The sequence below is a fragment of the Lagenorhynchus albirostris genome, chromosome 3 (assembly GCF_949774975.1).
Source record: "Lagenorhynchus albirostris chromosome 3, mLagAlb1.1, whole genome shotgun sequence".
Taxonomy (NCBI): Eukaryota; Metazoa; Chordata; class Mammalia; order Artiodactyla; family Delphinidae; genus Lagenorhynchus; species Lagenorhynchus albirostris.
Window position 1 is genome coordinate 126868484 of NC_083097.1, and position 16813 is coordinate 126885296.

The window sequence follows — 16813 nt, forward strand, 5'->3', positions numbered from 1 at the left end:
AGTTCTGAGCACAGTTAAGGTAGATGAGGCTAAGCTCTGATGGTCAGTGGGGTCAGTGGATTAAATGCATTTTCAACGCATGATGTTTTCAACTAACCATGGGTTTACTGGGAGGTAACCCCACTGCAGGTCAAGGAAGACCTGTATTGTCTTCAGCCACCTTCTTCTTTCCCCCAACCCTTGCACTCCAAGCATCCAAATTGCTTTTACTGCCCTGCACACATGTTCTCTCCCCTCTGCCCCTCTGTTCCAGCATCCCCTCTACCTAAAGCACTCTCAGCTCCCTTGCTCTTCCTCAAGTAGCTCTCTCCAGGCAACTTTTCCTATTTCCTCAACCTGCGTGCCCCCAGAGCTCCTTTGCTGCCCCCACTAGAGCATTAGCTCTGTGCATGGGGGCTCCAATGCATCCCATAGGATAAGGGACGCCCTAAGGCTCTGCCATCCTAGGACTCTCGCTTGTAGGATGTCTATGGCTGCTGGTCCGTGGCGACAAGAAAGCACAGGTCAGCTAGGCAGACAGCAGGGTCTGGGAGCACTGGTGCAGGAGCCCAAAGATGTGTGCCCTAGGTCCTGGCCACCCTGGTCTCCCAGGACCTGATCTGTCCACTTGGGTCATCCAGAACCCTGCAATTCAAATGCCTCTCAGGAAGTAACTCTGGGATGATTACTCATGGGAAATGGGTAGCAACAACAGCTACGCCTTGGATCTTTGTCTATAACCACTAGCACTCTCTCCTGGTCAGAGAGGCCACTTGTGCAAAGTGTGCTCCTCAGAGGTCGACAGGGAGGCCACGGCTAAGACTTTTTTGAGTACTGATCCTACATCATATAACACACTGTGCTCTTCAAACATTGTGAATAGACATCCTTAAGGCCCTTGTTCACTGGGTGGCAAGTCATGAAGATGGGGACAAAGTTTAGCTATCACTGAGCTCAATCACCTCCTAATGGAAACTGGGGCACAGAGAAGGTAAAGAACTCACCCAAGATCACACAGCTCCTGTATTATGTCTGTGGCCAATAGCTCTACGATTGACATGAGGGACCAAAGGGGCCAAGTCAGGGGTCCCTTTGTTTTATTCTCCCTTTTCAACCCCACTGTTGCAGTGACCACGTCTTTTTCTCTAAGGCCAGCCAACAGGGCAAACCCTGGCCCAGAGCAACACCTAGCTCTGACCAAGGACGGAACCTAATCCTGGCCACACACAGGAGTAAAAGCTTTGATACACCTCAAATTCCACAGCCCAGCAAAGCGCTCAGACAGCATGAAAGACTGGTGTCTCCCAAGCCAGGGAAACTTAATCCCAAATGCATGTGACAGAGAGGACCCAAATCCACCTCCAGAGCAGAGAGGACCCTCTCTAATGCTTTTGCCTATCCAGTATCCATCTCCCTTCCTGGGGGAACCACTCTTGGGCCAGGCAGTTCAGGTGGGACCAGCTCTACCACCTGGATCCAAGTTACCCAGGCCCAGCCAATGAAAACCAAACCCAAGACTTTCCCTGGAATCGTTTGGTATAAATTATGTTGTATCCTGCACGCTGCCCAGGAAGCAGAATGGAAGCCTAGAGCTGCTGCTGATGGCTAGTATGAATAATTAAGGAAGAATGTGTCCAAGAATGAAGCCACCCAGAGGAGGCCCAGTTCACGGAGGCAGGATCCTGACAATATCACATGGGCCCCTGGATCCAGCCAGACCTGAAGCCCTGGGCTTCTCAGTCATGTGAGCCAATACACCTCCTTGCTGCTTAGGATGTTGTGTGCTGTCATCGGTCACTTGCATCTGAAAGAGCTGTGGCTTATATAATAGGAGCAAGCAAAGCCTGAGAACCTCTCCAGCTCTTTTGTAACTGAAGGTACCAGGGATCTGTGCTGCAGGCACAGTGAGAAGCCCAGGCCCAGGGGAAGGACTATAGGAGGGGAAAGCTTCCTTACCTGTGCTAGCTTGGCCATGGTCTCGAGTTCTGCAGCAGACAACACTGTGGAGAAAAAAGAAATGCCATGAGATTCCTCTGCACTCTGATTCCCTCCATTCTTTCCCCTAAATTTCCTCAGCCTCATTCCTTTCAAGGGAGAGTGTGCTCCCGCAGCTGTTTTCCAGCTGCCTCCAGCCCTTCAGGTTAAATCACACCCAAAGACCCAGCTCAGGGCCAGGCGCAGTTTTTGGAGGATAATGGATGGACTAGCCAGTGTCCAGATGCTCACAGCAGGATGGGAAAGACTCTTGGAACCAGGAGAACTTGAAAGAGGGAAAGGGCACGACCACTAACCAGCACGACGCCTCCAGGCCACGCAGGGCACTTTCCCAGATGCTGTCTCACTTAATCCTCACAGCAATCCTTCCTGGAGTCAAATTCCCCTTTTTTATAGAGGAGGAAACTGAGGATGGGGGTTCAGGGAGGTTAAATAATTTGCCCAAGATCATACATCTTAAAACTGAATTCACTATATATGAAATAAACAAGGACCTACTGCATAGCACAGGGAATTATATTCAATATCTTGTGATAACATAAAATGGAAAAGAACCTGAAAAAGCTGAATCACTCTGCTGTACACCTGAAACTAACACAACATTGTAAATCAACTATCCTTCAATTAAAAAAAGACCCTGGGGCTTCCCTGGTGGCGCAGTGGTTGAGAGTCCGCCTGCCGATGCAGGGGACACGGGTTCGTGCCCCGGTCTGGGAAGATCCCACATGCCGCGGAGCGGCTGGGCCCGTGAGCCATGGCCGCTGAGCCTGCGCGTCCGGAGCCTGTGCTCCACAACGGGAGAGGCCACAACAGAGAGAGGCCCGCGTACCGCAAAAAAAAAAAAAAAAAGACCCTGAATTCAACAAAGTCTAGATCCCAGGGTCCATGCCATCTGCACCATGCATGCTCTCTTTCCAAGTCACCAAGAACAGTTCCAGAATTCGGGGCTTAACAGTCTGTAGATGGGCACCCTCAAGGGGCTCTGGGTCACCTGTTGCAAATATCTCACGGGCTATGGTTTCTTTAGCATCTACTCCTATAAGGCACTGCTCTGGGCACTGAGGATATACCAGTAAATAAAAGAGACTTTCTAAAACATGTGCTTTGCTGGAGCTTCCTCTATAATGGGGAAGGATAACAAACATATGATAAAAACTAAGAAGAAAAGATGAAGCTTGGTTGGGAGAGAGTGACAAGGGGTGTGATCTCAGGTGGAGTGGCCAGAGGCCTCATGAACCACGTGGCTACCTGAAGGCAGTGAGGTCAGTGTGGCTGATACAGCGGCAGGGAGTGGGGTGGGGACACTGGTAAGACGTGGCATCAAGGGACCAGTGCCTAAGGCCACTGTAAAGGCTTGGGTTTTTCTCTGATGGGACAGATCATGGGTGAGGGTGGGCAACTGAACAAACAGGACACACGACCTCACTGAAAGGGGTGTCAGGACACAGGGTCTGCAGTGAAGGAATAAGAAACAAAGATATCTTATCTAAAAAGAAAGGTAAAAAGGGACATTGCTGCTTTGGAAAGGGGTTAGAGAAGGGGGAGCGGGGGAGCTACTGAGCACTCTCTGCAGGAGGGCAGAGATGGAAGAGCCACCATCTTCTTGGGATGTGAGGAGAAAGAAGGACCAGTGCTGTCCATTGTAGTCAGGACTGCACGGTTTGATCTTTTTAAACCATGTCTACGTATTACTTTTTTAAAGTAAAAATAACAAACTCTATCAGACTTATATCCAGTAAGAGCTACAAGGAACTGAACCAGAACAGAGGGTAGAAACAAAGGAGATGCGTAACCTCAGTGTTTTCCAGTTCTTCACATACCATCACCCCTACGCCACCCCACCCCGCCAAAAAAAAAAAAAAAAAAAACACAACACTGAGGGGAAATCAGCCCCTGATCTCAGCCCATAATCCTGCTGTCTCACTCTGGGGCCACAGGAGACATGTGACACAGCAGGGAGAACACAGGTTTGGAGTCAGACAGACAGACCTGGATTCAAGTCTGTTTTGTCCCTTACCAGCTATGTGACCTTGGGCACGTTGCTCATCTCTGAATTCAAGCTTATCTTAAGTACAGAACTGGGGCTTTCCCCTTTCTGCCTTGGAGAGTTGGAGGATGAGACCCAACTTATGTCAAGGCCAGGCCAGAGACGTAAATGGTGGCATTCAGTGTGCTAGGGGGACATTCTGAGGACAGGGCTTTGTCATGTTTACCCATGTGTCCCCACTGCCTGAATACAAGTCCCCCAAACTACAGTCAGCAGACAGATGTGAGATGATGGGCTTGGGAGTGAAGAGCAGAGGGCAGTGATCTGCCTGTAACCGCAGCGAGCTGACAGCAGAGCTTGAGGAAACCCTGCTGTTTCCCTGACAACCAGGGGCCCTTTGATACAAACTTGAGCTCTCCTCAGGAAATAGAAACTCCCCCGAGGGGGAGCAGGAACCCACATCTACCCTAGGGTCTGGCCAGGAGCCAGCTCTGGGTTTCCCCAGGTCTGGGGGATGGTATGGGCAAAATACATGTGACACAGCAGGGAGAACATAGGTTTGGAGGGAGCTCCAGGGCCGGCAGAGAAAAAGGGACTGCATGAGGCCCAGGAAGTCAGCTGAGGCCCGTCACCTGCACCTCCAGCCTCGAAGCATTTTCCTTTGGCCTTGTTGCTGGAAACTTCAGCTGCTGGCGGCAGCCCAGGCCCATCTGGACGGCTCAGAGGAGGAGCCTCCAAGTCTTTGGGAAAATACTCTCAGCTCTGAGAGCAGTTTATATGTGCCTCTTGTGAGTGCACGTCTTGTGTATACATGGAAAGCAAACTTCCAGAACTAGATGTTCTGATTGCAGTTCAGGGGGGCCAGGCTCCCACAGCCCCTCCTCTGAGGTTTCAGGGAAGCTCTGGAGGTAATCACAGAGGCGCCATCTACCCTGGCTTTACGAGGGGCTCTGATCCCTCCCAGGGCGACCCAGACCACACTTCTCAGGTTGCCTGAATAAATGATTTATATCCAATGTTTCAGAACCCCAGAGGGCCCTTAACAATTACTTCCAAGCCCCTCACTTTCTAGATGAAGTAAAGGCATCTCAGGGAGGATAAGTGACTTGCCAGGCCCAGACAATGGCTCACATCCCTGCATCCCACCCCCGGGTAATAACACGCTGGGACGTTAGGAAGAGGCCGAAGGAAAAGACCCAGGTTCTGGTTCCCAGCCTGCCCCTCTGTAACCTCAGACAAGCCAGGTTGTCTCTCTAGACCTCAGTTTCTTCATCTGCACAATGTGGATAATATCACTCCCTCCTTGGGAAAACCCAGAGTGGATGTGAGAGGCTTTTGTAGGTATCCACCAGGGATTTTCACAGCAAAATCTCAGAATAACAGTCCTAGGAGAGCTCTCCCCCAAGGCCACAGGACTCCTCTCTATCCCCACACCACCCCCAATAGGCAAGTTTCACCATCTTGGTTGAAATAGCTTCTCAAGACTGGCAGGTATGGCCGCTTTATACCAGTACCTCTCTCCTCTCAGGAACCCTGAATCTCTTTGGACCTGGATTTCCATGAAGGCTCATCATGGAAGATCATTCCAGAAACCCATTTTCCAGAAACCCATTCAACGATAGAGCTGATGGTGGCCTTGTGCTGCTATGCCCACCTCCTGCCTCAGTCCTTTAGGCTGCAAGCAATCAGGACTCGCTCCAGAAGGAACACTCTGGGGTAGAGAATACCAGGGCTGGCTCAACCACCACTGCCTAACTATAGCACTGGGGAAACCGAGAGCCAGACAGAAGGTCTTGTCCAAGTCCTGCAGAAGGACTGAGTCACAGCTCTGCTCCCCACCAATTAGTAATTTTGTAAGTTACCTAAATATGAATCTCAATTTCCACATCTACAAGATGCATATGAAGTCCCAAACATTTACAAAGGAGGCAGGGTGGCATTGTAATAAAGAATGTGGGCTTTGTAGTCATGGCCTGAGTTCAAATCCTGACTGCTCATGACCTTGGGGGAGTTACATCATTTCTCTCTGACTCGGTTTCTTCATCTCAGAAATGATAATCTCATAAGGTTTTTGTGAAAATTCAATGAAGAAAGGCAGGTAAAATACTTAGCATGGTCAGGTTCAGAGTAGATGTTTAATAAGTGGTAGCTTCTGTTATCACAATCACCGTTATTAGAGCAGTGGTCTCCAAAGTGGGGTACTGGGCACAGTGATCCATTGGGGTGCAGAATGAGAATATTACAACTTTCTAAATTGATCTTGCCCTTTCATGTTCCATTGTTGATGTTCGCTATACATATATAAAGTTAAAGATGCGTATTAGGGCTGATACAAGTACACAATCAAGAGTTTGGACTTGGGACTTCCCTGGTGGTACAGGGGTTAAGACTCCGCACTCCCAATGCAGGGGGCCTGGGTTCGATCCCTGGTCAGGGAACTAGATCCCACATGCACGCCGCAACTAAGAGTTCACATGATGCAACTAAGGAGCCCGCCTGCCGCAACCAAAAAAAAAAAAAGTTTGGACTCGATGGAATGAAGCAGAGGAAGGAGAAGAAAGAGGGGAGAAGAAACACCGGCATAAGAAAAAGCATTTCTGTTCTCAAGACGTAGCCTGTGGGCTTTGGTGGAACAGAGCGTACTTCTGAGAGGAGAGAGGAGATGTTGAGTAGTAGGGGGTGAGATCAGGTGTGGAGGGTAAGGGCAAATTGAGAAAAATTTTATAACCTGGAAGATCATGCAAAAAACAATCACCCAGACCCCTGCGCCCCAGGAGTGCCGGAGGGACTCTGCCCACTCATCTCCAACGGCCCCCGTTCGACGCAGGCCCTCTGAGCTCCGCACTCACGGCCGCTGACACCCGTCCTGATTTGTCTGCCTTCGCCTTCCACCTCTTCACCCACTACCACACCCTCTCCCCCCTAAACCAGGAATCTCTTCCACTGGCATTTTCTAACCAGCCTTCTAGCAACAAAACCAGTGCCTTTTCAATTCTGGCTTTATTAATACCACCTGGGGAGTTTTTCGAACTTACCAAAACATAAGGCCACCCCCAGAGATTCAACAGGCCAGGGATGAAGCCTGGGCTTTGGTAATTTTTGAAAACTTTCCTAGGTGATTCTGCTAACTTTTCTAGGAAGCCAGGAGGGATTTCTCCCACCTCTGAACCACAGTGTGTGACTCTAAAACCATCTACTCGTGAGTGGCTTGGGTCAACCGTTGTGGATTTATCATTCCTCAGTTAGATGGAGGCTGCTTGTCTCCAAGGTATTGTGAGAAGAAAAAAAAATCTGTAAAAATGCACGATAATTCTTAGAGACATGCTCATTCTGTCCCATCTGATAAAGGTTCAGTGGACTTCCCTTCCCTTCCCCCACCTCTGGTGGAAAAACAAGTTTGCCTCCATTTGTACATTCCTTTCAATATAAAGGCATCTGCTGATTCTCTTCTGAGCTGGTTCTAACATCTGCCTGGTCCAGTCACTGATTATTGAGTAGAATAAAATCTTTAGCACGTGATCATTTTTATATGAGGAATGATTTTACCTTTTCTTTAAAATTACTGTATATGCTTCCTTAATGTACCCTTACTACTAAGTGTGGTTCATAAGCATTGTTGAGTGAAAGGTACTGAGTGGTTTTCATGCTTTCTTTAGTGACTCCCTTGGAAAATCATAGAATAAAAAGGAATCACCTTGCCTACTGGTTTTCAGACTCGTTAAACAGCCAGGAGAGGAAATAACTTGAGGGGTTAAGTAACTTGCCCAGCTCATAAAGAAAGTTAGTGATTAAGCAGAGGCTCACTTTTCAAAACCTATTTATTGAGCGCCTCCTGCATGCCCATTGGCAGGAGGTGGGGGTAGAGCAGACAATGAGACAGACGAATCTCCCACCCCACGAAGCTGACAAATTTTTCTGCAGTGATCTGCAAATTTTTTTGACCCTATACACCGCCAGTAACTAAGGAAAAAAAATGATCATTCATCATGATAAACAAACATATACATTTTTAAGCATAAGATTAAAAGCATATATAATAAGAAGTCTAAGTTTCTTCCGGCATCCCAGAAAATCATCTTAGTGCCTCCCAGGTTGTATGTACCCCCCTTTGGAGGCCCCTGGCCTACAAAATCTAGATCCTTCCCTTTCCCCTTTCCTGATGGCTCCTCCCCCAGTCTGCAGGGAGACACCAAAGACCAGCCCCTCCGCCCTCCAGGACCTGCCTTTAATGAAGCCAGAGTAAATGCCATTCCTGGCCCTGTGCCCGGGCACACCCCCCAGCTCACAGCACTAGGGTTTCTTAGAGAGCAGAGTCTTTCCCTCTCCTGACCCAGAATCATTGATCCTCGGGCAGGGTAAGGCCTTAGGATATGGTCCAGGGGCCCTGGGTTTGGAGTTGGACTGGCCTGGGTTGGAATGCTCAGGTCACTTTTGTGAGAGATAGCAAAGCATAGCGTCTCCCAGTACAGAGGCAGGAGCCAGACTGCCTGAGATCAGAGCCTGACCTGTTACTTAGGAGCTGTGTGACCTTGGGCACATACTTAACCTCAAATGTAAAATGGGGGATAAAAATTATGCTCACCTCAGAAGAGCTGTGGTGAGGGTGAAAAGAATTAAGACATATCTGGTGCTCAGAAGACGCCCTGGCACACAGGACGCCCTAGGCAAGGGTTAATATTCTTTCCATCCTAAACTTTTGAGGGCTGAGTTTCCACATCTGCAAAACGGGCGTGGTAACAGCATCTAACACAGGGTTCAGCCTAGGCCTGGTGAGTTCGAAGCGCTCAATAAATAAGAAAAATGACTATTTTACTATTATTTACGAGGACACCCATTTTGCAGATGAGGAACCTGAGGCTCGGACCACCTGCTTTCTCAAGCACTACACCCTTCTGGGGCACCACACCACAGAGCACTCGATTCTCTGGGCAGGGCACTCTACAGTTTACAAGGCACTTTTTCACATCTCCCATCTTATAATCTCATGAGGGGGCTATCAACCTCATCCTCCAAGAACCCAAGGACAGGCACTCCTCCTTAGCCAGTCTGGGGGTGGGGGGAGTGGGGAGGGTCCTCAACCCCAGGAGGAAAGGGAGTATGGCTGGATTCCAAACCAAGAAGTTTAAAAGGATGAATAAAGGCACCCTCACCCAAGACTTCCTCTCCTCTTTTGAGAGGGAGGTAGACGGACATGCTTGCTCGAAAAATCAGGGTAGAGACCACATCCTGTGCTTTGTCCCCACCCAGGAAGCATCTTAGAGGGGTTGGGTGGGGTGAGGCTGGTGACACTACTGGACCTCCCTGGAAAATTCTAGAATGGCCATGAAGAAAAGCCAGGCAACTCCAACCCATTTTACCAGCTGGGTGCCCTGGGCACAGCTCCTGTCCCTCTAGAGAGGCAGGCACTAAGGCTCAGAGGGGTAGGCGTGTCCCCGGGGCTCCAGGTGGCTAGTGGCAGGGCAGAGGCTGGGACTGGGTGTGGCTGGAGCCTGGTGGCCCAGGGCTCCCTCTGGGTGCTGCAGTGCAGATGGTCCAGACGCTGGCGGCTACCCAACACTGCAGAGCTCCCCGACCCTGTCCCAGGAACAAGCCCCAAGAGGCCAGGTCCCCGACTTCCCAGGGACAGCCCTCTCCTCTGCACATTCACATCCACAGTCTGCCCCAGCAACAGCTGTGACCCTTACCCAGAAACCACAAATATTTTCTGTATCCCAGCAGCCCGCGCCTCGGGAACAAGGAGTGGAAGGCAAAGAAAGATGTCTGAGTGAATGTCACAGCTGCATAGGGGGATAGAGGCCTCTGCCCCACCCTACTCCCACCATCCTAAATCTTAGAACAGTTGAATTCTAGAACACCAGCACTGCAAGGGGCAGTCAGTTCAGCAGACTTCGCCACAGAATGCTAACTAAAGCACAGAGAAGGAAGGGGCTTGCCCAAGGACCCCTGGCACCTGGAACTGTGACCCAGCTTTCCACTGGCCCCTAGGCCAGTGCCCTCTGCATGGCACAGGGCCTGCCAGCCAGAGGGGCAGGGTCCATGGCAGCTGAAGCTGGGCAGTCATTCACCTCCAAAGGGAGGGCTAAGCAGGTCACGATATCCCATTTGGGTCAGTGGGGCAGGCAATTTAAGGTGTGCTTTGGGTAGAGGGGAGAAGGGGAAGTGAGGGAAAAGGGCAGACCAGGGAAACCAGAGTTCTTTTACAAACCCAGAAGCCGTATGTCCAAATTTGGAATTGTCGGGGAAGACCCATCAGAGTTTAGAGAAAAGGAGGGGGAGGGAGGAAGCAAAGGGTGGATCCTCCCAAAGGACCCCCACCCCCACCCCATCCCCTTGCACGTACTAGCTGGGTAGGCCAGGCTTCCCAGGCCTGTAGTCAAGACTTCCAAACCTGTAATCATTCCTTGCAGCTGACAGATAAATCAATTTTCACAGCCATTGTTTCCTCTGAGAGGCTGGGTTTATCAGCTCTGGACTTGGGGAAGGAAACTGAGGCTCAGACAGGGAAAGCTACGGATTCAAGGTCACATTGCACGTTGTTGGTGGAGCTGGGATTCCGACTCAAGGTATTTCACGCCCATGCTCGCATCTGCGGAGTCATCTGAAGCCCCCAAGCTTTGGAAAGGCCGAAACTGGGCTGAGGGGGCGCAGGAAGAAGGGTGGGGCCTCTGGCCCATCACAAGGCCCCTGGAGCCCAGCTGGAGTCTCCTTTAGAGGCGAGGAGTGGCCCCAAGAGGGCGGGAGGGTCCACTGGGGCCCTGAGGTGTGGACAGCCGGTCCCCCATCGGTCTGCACACAAAGAGCCCTGCCCCAACGACCACCATTTCAGGTGCAGCGCAGGGTCCGACTCTTCTTGCCCTCAGTCTTCGGCTTCAGCTACACCCTTCCCTGCGGGTCCGTCCCCTGTCCAGCTGTCTCCAACCCCGAGCCTTCAGAGTCGCTTTAGTCCCGCAAAGCACGGCCAGCAGCTTGCGTGGCCCCGGCCCAGGTGCCCCCCCGCCCCTCCACCACACCCTCTGCAGAGCCGGCCCTCCCCTCGCCTCGCCTCCCCTCTCCTCCCTTCCCTTCCCCTCCTTTCTCTTCCCTTCCCTCCCGCCCGCCGTCCGCCTCCGCTTCCCCGCCTGCGGCAGTGGATTTGCTCCACTATGCTGCGCAGACGCGCCCTGCCCGCGACCCAGTCGGGTTCCCGCGCCCTCGGGTTCCCGGTCCCCGCGGCCTCCACCTCCCGCGCCCCTCCTCGGAGCCGGCGGCAGGCGTGGGTCAGCGATGACTGGGCATTTATGGCTCGCCCCCCGCATCCCTGAAGCCCGCCGGAAGGGGTGGGGGTCCACTGGAGCGATCCCGTCTCCTACCTCAACCTACTCACCGCGCGGCGGAAGCCTCCTGTAGCGGACGGACAGACGAGCAGGCGGACGCGGAGCTCGCTGGGTCAGAGCCCGTTAGCAGCAGCAGCCGCAGCGCAGGGGCGGGCCGGGAGAACAGTCCTCGGCTCCCGGGCCGGACACGTGGCGCGCGGGGCCCAATCGGGCTCGTCCCACCTCCCCCCCTCCCCGCCGACCCCACCCCCACCCCCCAGCCCCCGCTAAGTTCATTCGCTCCTGGAATCTTAGAATGTCACCAGCCGGGAGGGGCCTCGCCAGGAAAAACTCCGTTTCTGCTCAGACCCCAGACCTGCGACCTGAAGAGGGGAGGAGGATTTGGCCAAGGTCACTCGGCCGTTCAGGGCTGGAAGTCAAAGCTCCCGACTCCAGTTCTGGACACTGTCCCCAAATTCCTACTGCTCACCAAAGATTTGTTGAGAAACAGAACCTTGAGGCTTGATAAAATTAAAGCCAAGCACCTAATCTGCCTGATCAGATTCTGTCCCTCCACAGCCCCTTCAGGTCCGTGACATTACTTAGCCACTTTCCAGAGGAGAGCCCAGAGAAGCCCAGTTTTTAAACGATCACACAGCTAGTAAGTTGTGGAGCCGGATTCAAACCTGTGCCAGGTGACTCCAGAGGGGCGCTTGCTCTAGCTTGGCTCAGGAGAGTGCATAGTCCAGAAGAAAGGGAGACAGACCACCAGTTATAATCCGGGGCTGTGGGGAAAACCATAGAATAATAAAAAAGTGATAAACTCTTTGGGAATCCAGAGGAAACTGAGAATGACTGTCCCCCAGGGGATTTGTAAAGACTTCCTGGAGGAGGTGATGCTGCAGTGAAATCAGTAGTACTTCCCACCCACCCACCCCTTAGAAATTCTGCTTTGATGGAAAGATGGCAACCCTGGACTGCTGAGTCTTCATAGGCAAGACTCTTAGATGCTCTGATTTTCAGTTAGCTCAAGCAAAAGATAGGGATGATTAATGCTCTTTCCAAAGGCTGTCTTCAACCTGTCACTAATTAGAGAACTCTAAGCCTTTTTAGCAAGGGGACCTAGTATGTTCTTTCATCTATACATCCCCCCAACATTTATTGATTACCTGCTGCATGCTGGGCACTGAGCTGGGAGACTAAAGTGAGCAAATAGGAAATGCTGCCTAGACCTGCCCGCATGGAGCTTCCACTCTTATGGAAGACAGATGGTTAGGTCTTTGTTACAATACGGTTTAGGCAGTTGTAATCTGGAAACTATAAAGTGCTATGATGGCCACAGCAGATGGATCCCACATAACCTAGACCTTTGAATGAGAGTAGTGTTGTGACCAAAAGATGAATGCAATCTAGTAGGAGACTAAGAAGAAATTAAAATAGATAAATAAATAAATAAAGTAATTACCTTAAGATGAGATCTGCTGTTAGTATTCAACAGAAGTGTTACCGATCGCAAGTTCATGTGTCCGAAGTAGAGTGGCACCAAACACACTGAAACATCAGAGTTGGAGCAGAGAAAGGTTTATTGCAGGGCCAAGCAAGGAAAATGGGTGGCTCATGCTCAAAATCCCCAAACTCCCCAATTGTTTGGGGGGGGGGAATTTTTAATAGGCAAAATTTGGGGTGAGGGCTGCAAGGTGTGTGACTTTCTTCTGATTGGCTGGTGGCGAGGTAACAGGGTGGTTCCAGGAATCTTGTGCTCAGGCTGAAGTTAACATCCTCCTCCTGTGTGGGGGCCTTAGTTCCTGCAGAAAAACTCAAAGATATTGTTATGAGGGACTTCCCTGGTGGCGCAGAGGTTAAGAATCCGCCTGCCAATGCAGAGGACACGGGTTTGAGCCCTGGTCCGGGAGGATCCCACATGCCGCAGAGCAGCTAAGCCTGTGCGCCACAAGTACTGAGCCTGCACTCTAGAGCCCGTGAGCCACAACTACAGAGCCCGCGAGCCACAACTACTGAGCCCGCATGCATAGAGCTGGTGCTCCACAACAAGAAAAGCCACCGCAATGAGAAGCCTGCACACTGCAACAAAGAGTAGCCCCCGCTCTCTGCAACTACAGAAAGCCCGCGTGGAGCAATGAAGACCCAACGCGGCCAAAAATAAATAAATAAATTTATTTTAAAAAAAAGAAAAGATATTGTTATGTATATTCGTTCAGGAAGAACCAGGACCCTGACCCGAGGCTGCACTGTTTCTTCACTGCTCCTCCCTTGTTTCTGCATTCCCTCCCTTCCCTGATTAGCAACTGTTTGAACCTGCTTCTAAATAAAGCCTATTTTCTACAAACAAGAAATGGGGACACAGAAAGGATTTGTACCTGGGAGCCCCACAGGGTCCTGCTTGGCTTCAGAAGCAACACCTTCTGAGATAGGATATGAGGAGGCTGGCCCCAGCAAGGATAGAGGTGAGGTTTCCTCAAGCATCATAATCGTATGTGCTATTTATTGAGCATTTTGTATGAGCCAGGCACTGTTGTAAGTGCTTTACTTGCAATGTCACATTGAATCCTCACAATTCATTAGTAAATATTTATTCAGCACCTACTGCATGCCAGGCACTATTTTAGGAGTTTTATTAGTAAACAAAATGAAGATCTCTGCCCTCATGGAATCTGCATTCCAGCAGAGGGAAGATAGACACACAATAAGTAAACATGACAATATGTTAGGAGGTGACAAGTGGTGTGGACAGTAAGAAGAAGCAGATGAAGTGTCCCAGGATGATATGGGAAGTTGCAATATTATGTAAGGTGTTCAGCAGAGGCCTCAATGAGAGGGTGAGATTTGAACAAAGACATGCAGGAGGTGAGGAAGGTAGCAGAGCTGATGGGAGATCTGTGGGAAGAGTGTTTTAGGCAGAGGAAACAGCTGGAACAAACGCTCCAGGGCAGGAGCAAGCCTGGAATATTGAAGGAACAGCAAGGAGGCCAGTGTGGCTGGAGTGAAGTGAGCCAGAGGGAGAGTAAGGGGGCAGGAAGGTAGTGAGGGGACAGGGATGGGCAGGGGGATGAGAAGACGTAGCTCTTAGGTGTAAAGGCAGGAACAGAGAGACGTCCCAGCTATAGAAGAGACAGAGAAATTTGCCCTTCATTTGCCTTTTGTTCCATTTGGTCCCTCAGTGGATTGGATGATACCTACCCCGTTGGTGAGGGCAAGCCTCTGTACTCAGTCTACTGAATCAAATGCTAATCCTCACAGATACACTCAGAAATAATGTTTGTTTTTTTTTTTTTGCGGTACGCGGGCCTCTCACTGTTGTGGCCTCTCCCGTTGCGGAGCACAGGCTCCGGACGCGCAGGCTCAGCGGCCATGGCTCACGGGCCGAGCCGCTCCGCGGCATGTGGGATCCTCCCGAACCGGGGCACGAACCCGTGTCCCCTGCATCGGCAGGCAGACTCCCAACCACTGCGCCACCAGGGAAGCCCAGAAATAATGTTTTACCTAGCTCTCTGGGCAGAGCAATGTGAAAGGAAAATCCAAATGGACTTGGTATTGTTAAGAGAGCTCTCTAAATATGGAGCCTGGAGGCCGTTGAGGAAGTGTGACTTATGCTTGTCTCAGCCTATTTGGAATCTGATCTTTTGACTTATTGTTCTCCAGAATATCTATTGTCATCCAGAGCCTGGTACTCAATGTACTCATCAGACCCTTACCCTAAAACAACTCATAATAGCCATCCCTTAAGGACAAATATTTACTTTCTTATGTCAGAGTCCAGCCTCATGGCTGTTTTTTTTTTTTTTAAATACAAGTACAATTTTCCCTTACTTTTTTTTTTTTTTTTTTTGGCCGTACCACATGGCTTGCAGGATCTTAGTTCTCTGACCAGGGATTGAACCCACGCCCTTGGCAGTGAAAACGTGAAGTCCTAACCACTGGAAGGCCAGGGAATTCCCAGCCTCACCGCTTTTGCCTTTATAAGCCCTGATTCTTTCTCTTCCTTGGAGCACTCTTTCAGTTCTACTGGAATCTGTGTCTCCCAAATTGCAGTTCTGAAGACCAAATAAACTCTCTTCTTATCTGCAGCCTTCTGCATGTCTTTGGTGGACCTGGTGTCAGACAAATGGGATACAGTGACCTGCCTTCTCCCTAACTCCAGCATCACTATGATGGGAATAAGGTACCTCTAAGAGTCCTTTGTGCTCTGTTGTTTCTTAGGTGGTCCTGGCTCATAGTGGTAAGTTTTGTACCTGAACCTCCCACCTTGGCAGAAGTTCTACTCTATTTGGGTCTCCTCTGTGCTGGCTTCTGTTTTCAGGACTTTGTTTCCCATTTTGGTCTGGTGACTAATCACTCTTAGAAAAATGGAAAATTCACTCTCTAAGGGTAAGACTGTAGAGCAGCCCCTTTCTGAAACTCCTATTGGATTTATGTGTAAAAACTATGTATCCTAGTCCTGCAAGTATTGATCTTACTGGACTATGATTACCTGGGATGATTTACAATTAAATTGGCCAAACTGGGTCCCACTTGAAATTTCTAAATTAGATTATCTGCACAGTTAATTAGAAAAAGGATATAACACAACAAATAATGGGAAGCCTATTTCAATTGGTATTGGAAGCCTCGAAACATCATAATGAACCCACTGTTGCTTCCCTCAGAGAAACTCCTAATTATCTCAAAGGATTTCCACATTGGAAACATCCTCTGAGGCTGCTGAGAGCTCTCTCTCCGGCTTCCTCTGTTCCTCCCTGTTCCTCTGAATATCTACCACGATGCTCTCCTCCCTGCTAGCCATCTCACTCTGAACTTCCTTCTTTTTTTTTTTTAACACTGAGATTTATCCCGTGCAGAAGGCTAGCCATACTGACTTTTCTGTAATGACAGCCCCCCCCTTTTTTTTTTGCGGTACCAGGGAAGCTCTCTGACAGCCCCTTTTAAAACCAGATATAATGCTTTTAGATGGGTGGATCAACCTACAATGTCCTTTAAGTTACATCTTACAAATCTTTGCACAACTGTAAATGCACTCTAGAGACAGTTCAAATTCGACCCATTCTACCCATTCTTTTTCATGGATCCCCTTTTAACTCAAAAGGCTTGTAACCTCTCTGAGAACTCTTACCTAGGCCATCTCCAATTTCCAAGACAGGAGGGGAAAAAAAAAAAAGGAAAAGAGGCCTTTTTAAACACAAACTGCCTAAAGGACACTCTTGCCCAAATAGCCTCCTTAAAACTGCTTGTCAAGGGCACATACAGATCTTAAAAATCTTCTCTACAAATAGTGAAAGACTTTAGTCATCTGAGTGAGTAAGCAATTTATTCCAACTGTTATTTATAAGCTAGTGAGGTGTCGTGGGGTTTTTTTGTTTTTTTTTTTTGTGGTACGCGGGCCTCTCACTGTTGTGGCCTCTCCCGTTGCGGAGCACAGGCTCCGGACGCGCAGGCTCAGCGGCCGCCATTGGCTCACGGGCCCAGCCGCTCCGCAGCATGTGGAATCTTCCCGGAATGGGACACGAACCCATGTCCCCTGCATTAGCAGGCGGACTCTCAACCA

At 50.1% G+C, this 16813-nt stretch overlaps 1 protein-coding gene across 3 annotated transcripts in view; it reads right to left on the reverse strand.

Annotated features, from left to right (window-relative positions):
* ANXA6 (annexin A6) overlaps positions 1-11431 on the reverse strand; it is a 52455-nt gene extending 41024 nt beyond the window's left edge. For 2 of the 3 annotated variants that reach the window (XM_060144058.1, XM_060144056.1), the window contains exons 1-2: positions 11325-11431; positions 1936-1979 (exon numbers count right to left, since the gene is read on the reverse strand). In XM_060144058.1, coding sequence (XP_060000041.1) covers positions 1936-1953 — 18 coding nt within the window. In that variant the 5' untranslated portion in view covers positions 1954-1979; positions 11325-11431. Of the gene's footprint in view, positions 1-1935; positions 1980-11310 lie in introns of all 3 variants that reach the window. The other variant, XM_060144057.1, reaches the window with a different exon arrangement.
* Positions 11432-16813: the final 5382 nt, after the last annotated feature.